This window comes from Aplidium turbinatum, chromosome 18 (genome assembly GCF_918807975.1).
Source record: "Aplidium turbinatum chromosome 18, kaAplTurb1.1, whole genome shotgun sequence".
Taxonomy (NCBI): Eukaryota; Metazoa; Chordata; class Ascidiacea; order Aplousobranchia; family Polyclinidae; genus Aplidium; species Aplidium turbinatum.
Genome location: NC_137489.1, coordinates 4,767,562 through 4,774,673, shown reverse-complemented (window position 1 = coordinate 4,774,673; position 7,112 = coordinate 4,767,562). Strand labels below are relative to the sequence as shown.

At 34.8% G+C, this 7,112-nt stretch overlaps 1 protein-coding gene across 1 annotated transcript; it reads left to right on the top strand.

Annotated features, from left to right (window-relative positions):
• Nucleotides 1–719: 719 nt before the first annotated feature.
• Nucleotides 720–6,210, top strand: LOC145787085 (uncharacterized). The gene is made up of 4 exons (XM_082598803.1): nt 720–782; nt 3,132–3,237; nt 5,334–5,435; nt 5,860–6,210. Exons 2-4 carry the CDS (start codon nt 3,141–3,143, stop codon nt 5,976–5,978), a joined length of 318 nt encoding a protein of 105 aa, XP_082454929.1. The 5' UTR covers nt 720–782; nt 3,132–3,140; the 3' UTR covers nt 5,979–6,210.
• The last annotated feature ends 902 nt before the right edge of the window (nt 6,211–7,112 follow it).

Genomic DNA, 7,112 nt, shown 5'->3' with positions numbered 1-7,112 from the left:
TTCAAAAATGTGAATGTTGCTTGCATAAAATGTTTGACTGAGTTGCTAGGTAGAACATCTATTTGACGTCTATTAAACATACTCGATTGTATAGTTGGCACTATACATGATGACGTGCTTGAAGGTGGGCACAAATGTGGGCTTCTTCGCCGCCCTGTCTATTATCTAAATATTTAACCATCAAGCAAAGCCTGGACATAAAAAAATTAATTTTTTTGTTGTATGTTTAAGGTGTACACCACTGTGTATTAAAAAAATGAGGGGGATTTTTGTTTTGTTGAATTATTACTTTCCGGATAATTTTGCAGAAACTTCTTCATAATTAGGAACTCAGATCGCATACGAATTTATACTGTAAAAGGTGCACATGGTTCCAAAATAACCCTAAAGGCTAAATTAATATTTAATTAAAATTTGACAGTCTTGACTGGTGGATCCAAGGCGTTATTGATTTAAAACTGTAAAAAAAAAAAAAACCTTCTAAAATAATTCAAATTTGCAAAGCAGCCTAAACACACCTGACTCGGTTTCATGTGACAATTATTTGGAATCTAGACTTTTAGCAACAGCAAAATTAATGAGTTTATTTTTAATTAAACACAACAGAAATGTCTCCATATCCATTGGGAACAAGCCATAGGACAAAGTGTGAGTCACCTTTTCTCATCGGAGACGTATAAATAAAGCTGTCATCAATTCAACAGTGCATTGAGCTTTTGTACCAAGTGAAAAAGATTCATTTTTGAAAAGCATTTCAGGTCCAAGTCTGGATTAGATTCTCAGTAAGTGCATTGGTAATTTTATGAACAGCTGTACTGGTGAAATGTTGGAAGAAAGTGTAATAATAACAGTAGGCTACAAAACTGACAAAAAGCTATTTATACCTTATGATATCTTGTCGAAACAGCTGTTAAGAGTAAATTGATTAAAATAATGCTAAATTTTTTACTAATTAATATAGCCCATATAATAATAGTAATTGTAGTAAGCATTTTCTATTGGAATGCGTTAATAAAAGAGTTTATATATCTTTTTTTTTAAACCAGCATATTTTGGTAGTGCATAAAGTGTTTCTGTCAATTTTTGCTGTTATTGCTATTATTGGCTCTGCTGTAATGCGTTAGGCACTTGTGTTAAAGATTGCAGCAACTTATCTTATTACTGAAACAAAGTTAATATGTTATGTGTTGTATGATAATAATTTATTTCACATCAATTGGGTGAAAAATAGCGTCAATGAAAAAGTCTCTATTAACCCAGAGAGTCTCATTATAAACTGAGTTTAATAAAAGTATGTTCAATTAACATATTGTATAATAGTAATCATATATTCATATATAATTAATTTTTTTTTTTTTTAAGGCCGTATAGTGCATGACTCTATTTTATATTTCTCTTAAGATGTTTCACTTTAATTTTTTGTTATTTAAGACCTTTAGGTTTCCCACTGCAATTTAAAAGTTACACTATTGTCGAAAATACTTGTACGTATGTAGCCTATAGTTATGCTTTTTGGTAGTTAAAGTTATTGTTTTTGTTAGGCAGATACGATTTTATCATAGAAACCAGTAGGCTATTAACTCCAAAAGCCCACCTCTCTTTTCCACATTACCAACAGCTTGATTGCTTGGTGTTCGAATATGTGTTTGACCAAGTATAGGCTAAAATATATCCAAATGAACAAAACAATTGATTATAAAAAATTTAATGACTCCCATTTTTTCATTTTTATATTTTTATTTATTTATGTTTTTTTTTAACAAGAAAGATGCCCCTCCAGCGAATAATTGCTTGTTGAGCTTAGGGTTGTGCTGTTTGATTTGGAGTGCCTCGTAAATTTTAGTTTGAAACTCTGATCGACAGTTTTCAATTATTTTGAATGAATCCAATGCAAATTTAATCTTACAACAAATACTGAAGTCATAAATGTGGTCTTTGATTGCACTGTATTTGTTGATGTCTGTTAAATTCAGATGTTCCTTTGCTCTTGTAACCAAGTGTCCTGTGGACATACCTGTGTATGTCATGTTCGTGTCACACGAACAAGTGAATTTATAGACAATGTTGGAAAGAAGAGAGTGGGGAACGGGAGATTTTAACGAAAAATATCTACTTATATTCTACTTATGAATCTGCATCTGCTAGGCTTGTAATCTAATCCCTCATTTAAGTGTAGACAACTTTTAGCATTGTATTTATATAAAAGAAAGAAACCTGATGCATTCAACATCCATTTCGTGACCATTTGCTCAAGTCATTTTTTATTGGTTCACCTGAGTCTTACTGGTAGAACATGATTGAGAGTGAAATTACCCACGACCTTAAATACGTCTCTGTACGCAGTTGCAAATAAATTCATACAATTTGTATGCGTTTGAAACCATTACTTTTCCTATCGAATAAACCATTCTAGCACAATGCCAGCTTGTAAATTTGAACAGTCATTTCAGAGTTAGCACATAATTTAAGCCCACTATTCGACTCTGATAAAATCACATACATGCTGCTTGGTAGCGTATTTTTATGAGAAACATATGTCAGGGCTTTGAATCGATTACGTATCAATCTGTATTTGAAGAGGAACTATTTTAAACGTGTATTCAGCATCCTTGGGATTTACAAAATTTACCTTAGCATACTAGCTCATTCATATCCCATGACGTTGGCTACCGTATATTCATTCACACATAAAAATGACAAAATTATAATATAGGCCTACCATTATACCAAATACCGTAGAAAAACATTTCAACGACAGTGTATTATATATTATTTCAAATCAATAACTTATGTCAATCTCAGTAACAACATGCCTAGGACTAAAAAACGTACCAACTACACTATGGTGATATAACTAAAGGCCTAATAAACGGCCAAAGGAAAGAACTGAATAGTTTAAGAAAAAAAAGTTCCACAGAGTTAAAACCATGCTACCCAAAACGGCTAAGGCCTGAGGTCTTAGCCGACCGCAGCTTACAAAACTCTCAGCTTTTCTTGCTCTACAATTTTCGCTGCCACGCTTGGCGTCGTTAAAACAACGTCAACATGGCTTCTTTTGTTGAGTGGACATTCCCAAAACATCTCTGTGGCGATCGGCATGATTTATGAATTGTTGATTTCTATCATTGCAGAAACACAAGATGACAACAAAGGCACACTTTTATGCTGGTCTTTTTGTCTTGATCCTTCTTATATGCTCCGCACCTCCATCAAGCGGACTTCCTTCATCAATAAAAAGTAAGCACACGATTGGCATGTTTAGAATAAGTGGCTAAAACAGCTGACTCTTTTTTTGTCAAAGATGCTGTTATCTATGATGTGTACAGTTCAAATGTAAATAACGATCTTGAGAAAGAGATATGCTGAATTTTTGAACTAATAATCTTTTCATCAATATGTTTCTCGGCAGCCGATGGTCTTAATGGTTAGCGTGGAAGCTACATCGTTATGGTTGGCGAATCGCAACTGCACGCTGTACTAGTGACTAGTGAGTGCTCAGCCTTGTGCTGATAGCCGGGAAGAACGCCCCTTTCTTCACAATCTTTTCAGTATTTTTTATTCTTTCTTTCCGAATCATAAAGGTCGTTGTTGATTTGCTACTCCATCAATTCCTTTCATTTGATCGATGATGATACTTTATTTTAATCAGTGACCGTGGTTCCACTGCGGTGGTGTTCAACTTTGACCTACGCGGAAAGGTCTTTCCACACTAGACAATGACGTCTGTGTCATCCATCAGTAAAATCGATCAGGAGCGTTACTTGTTAATGTGTTTGTGTTAGGAGTACATCCAGTGACGTAGCTGTGACGTTGACCGGGTAATACCAGATCTTCTTTTTAATTAATGTTGCCATTAAGAAGCAGGTATATTTATGATCTGTGACATTTGCTATTAACTACACAATGAATATGTCAGTGTAAACAACGTAGGCTATTGCAAGCCAAATGCCACTGTACGCTACATGTCATTTTCAAACTAGTAATAAAATACCAGTCGTTTTAAAACTTTGTCACAAATTTTGTGATCTAAAAAACTTTTTATAGGTTTAGCATTTGAGGCTTTGCTTGTTGATGTAAATAATTTCACTGGAATTTTTTCTAAATGTTTTCATTTGAACCCTTAGCAATTACAGTCTTGCTTTATGGAAATACCTTATCAACTCTTTTGTTTATTCGACTATAAAAATATGTAACATAGGAAGTCTTTAAGAGTGGTACCGGTAAGAGTCAAACCCAGCATCTCTTGACTGACGACTCTACAACTAAACACAAACTTAAGTTTGACAAAAGATAGAAAACCGGTTCAATAGAATCCAAAGTTTATACTAAGGTCCATACTTCAATACAATAACAAGCGCTGTGGTACACCTTGGTAGTCGTGGACTGGGAGCCAAAGGAACTTTCACTTGCCCCAGTTGAAGTGGACAATCCAAAAAATATTGGAGCGAGATTTACTGTAGGCTACATACTGTTTGTGAAACTCTGCAGCGATTAGATTCCTCTTAGTGCACAATCATAGTGGGCTGTTTTGTGACATCATCATAAAAATCGTGCAATAATCGATAGGATTAAAATAAAAGTCATGATGCACATTCACGACTACTGTTTCAACGCGCTGAGAAGAGAGGTGTTGAGAAATAGAAAATTTAAGTTTTGCTAAAATGTATTAAACTAACGATACTCCACGAAATAAGGTGTTGGAAATTGATCCGTGTGTGTAATAAATTTTTACAGTATATGATAAAATGCTTTGACTATTCCACTGTACAATAAATCAAACTTTTAAAATCATGACAAACACGAATCGTTATGGGGGTTTGAAATCATGACGATGAGAAGCTGTATCCGCTCTTTTGGCTTATCAGCCACACCTGAAAAGTTACGTTTTTTTCTGATTTACAAAATATTGTACTTTTTAAGGTTATATATGAGTCGTGAAGTTGGTTTGTAAGCAAATTAAGTTTTTTGTTATTGCCAAGCTTTTAGCGAGGAGTAAAAAAGTTGTCAAATTGGCAATCGACCCTTCTAATGTGGCCGGAAGAGCGGAGCTGAGCGTCCAATGCAATGTCCCTCCTCTTAAAGTAGACCATACCTACTGACGGTTGCATGTTCACTAACTGCTTATATCATCACCTTGCCGTTTATGATTGACAAGCTTAAAAAATCTTTAAAAACCAAACTGTACGCAAAACCACAACGTTGTCATATTTGAAATTATGCTTTTACGTTTAACTACACTTCCACCACATACATCAGAAACACATTTAATTAGATTTTACAAATGTTTTTTTGCTGTAAATTAACGTAACGCTACTATTTGTCTTGTGCTATAGGAGGCAGTACATTCATTGAGCGTAAATCATTTTGCACAAGAATGTATGGCAAAGTCGGATACAACACGTGGAAGAATGCTTGTGGGAAAGAGTTTACAGCAAGTGAGTGACTTCCATGTTAGCAATAGCATCTTGAATCACATACAGTTTATGTTGTGAAAAAGTTCTTCCTCCTTATCTGTAATGTAAATAAAAAAAATTAAACTTGGCATGAGGAATAATTCACAGACAATGACACTTCAACAATCGGAAACTTCACCCTGCCAATCTCGGTAACCAGGCATCCGCCAATGGTTCAAATCTTCTACAACTCGAAATTGTCAGGGATAATGCATCAGACGCTTTCATAGTCCGATGACAATACAAACCAACTAGCTATAGGATCATCAATCAAGACTAAAAGTTTTACAATCAGTTTGTAAAAACTGAGGCGTTATCCGTTTTATGTTTTGTGAAAATTTTCTGAAGTGAGACAAATCTGTATAGAAAAAATCATTGGCTTTTTTGTGACCTTTGTTATTTGTAGGAGATATGGAAGTGATGAAAAGAATCTCACCTGAAAAAATGCTGTCAGATGAAACCATCAACAAAATCTATCACTTTGTGATGCTGAAAAAAGAAAACCCTACTTCGATGAATTTGTAATATTTTAGTGAACGTTGAACATGATGTTGTACCTTTAAATTATATTACTTCAGTGTCTGCAATACTTTTGCTTGTTCTTTGTAGTGCTTTTGACTTTCATTGTAAACTGTTGTTGATAAAATCACTTCATCATTTTGCCATTATAAATGACTGAGCTCACTTTCAGTCAATACGCTTTCTTGCCACTTTGCTTTACTCTTCAATACATCCTATTCTTCCCATCTTAGTACATGAGTGATTCTTTTTTTTTTTCGTGGTTGTAATCTACTGTAGAATTCATGAATACTGCAGTGTTTGTGTATGTTTGTTTGGAAGCCATTTTATTGACAACTAAAAAATTTGCAATGGAAAAAGTTGCGGAGAAAACAAGTGGTAATCTATGACTGAAAACCTTATTGAAAGCTATATGATAAACAATTTTAAAAAAATATCAAAATGAAAGAATTTTGGTAGAAAGTTAATTTAGTTGATTGCTCTACTCAACCAGGAGAGAGAAACCAGAGAATAGCGGCCGAGAGAAAGAAACTAGCCACCTTTTTTTTTTCTTATTGTCGAAGGTTTAGTACAATGAAAACTTTATCTTCTCATGCCCAACAGAGAATCAAGTATGCGACCACCTTTACCTTAAAAATAAAAAATACGACAGAAAGAGATTGAAATAAGTTCAGGTTTTTAATTTGTGACCATCACAAACCTATACAATAAACAATACATAAACGATATATAATGGTCCGCCCGTTAGCTCAGTTGTTACGCGCCCAGCCCAAGATCACGCGGCGCTGGTTCGACTCTCGGGGTGTGCGCTTGAGCAACGCATTTCAGGAATGCTCTCCATTCAGCGGCACCTAGTGAATGGAATAATTCCCAGGTAACAACACTTCAATAATCGGAAAACTTCACTCTGCCAATCTCGGTAACCGGCCCTGCGTCAAGAGCCTCCACAAGTATGCGAAACTACCAGGAATAACCTATCAAGGCTTTGTCAGTCCGAGGATAAAGATTCAAAAACCAAACCAACCAACCAAACATATCAACACAGCAAAGGTCTAGAAAAAAAAATTGATCCTGTAAATGTGACTTGTTCGGTTACTAGGAGGATTCTTGATTTGGTGTGAAGGATTTTATGTGAAGTCG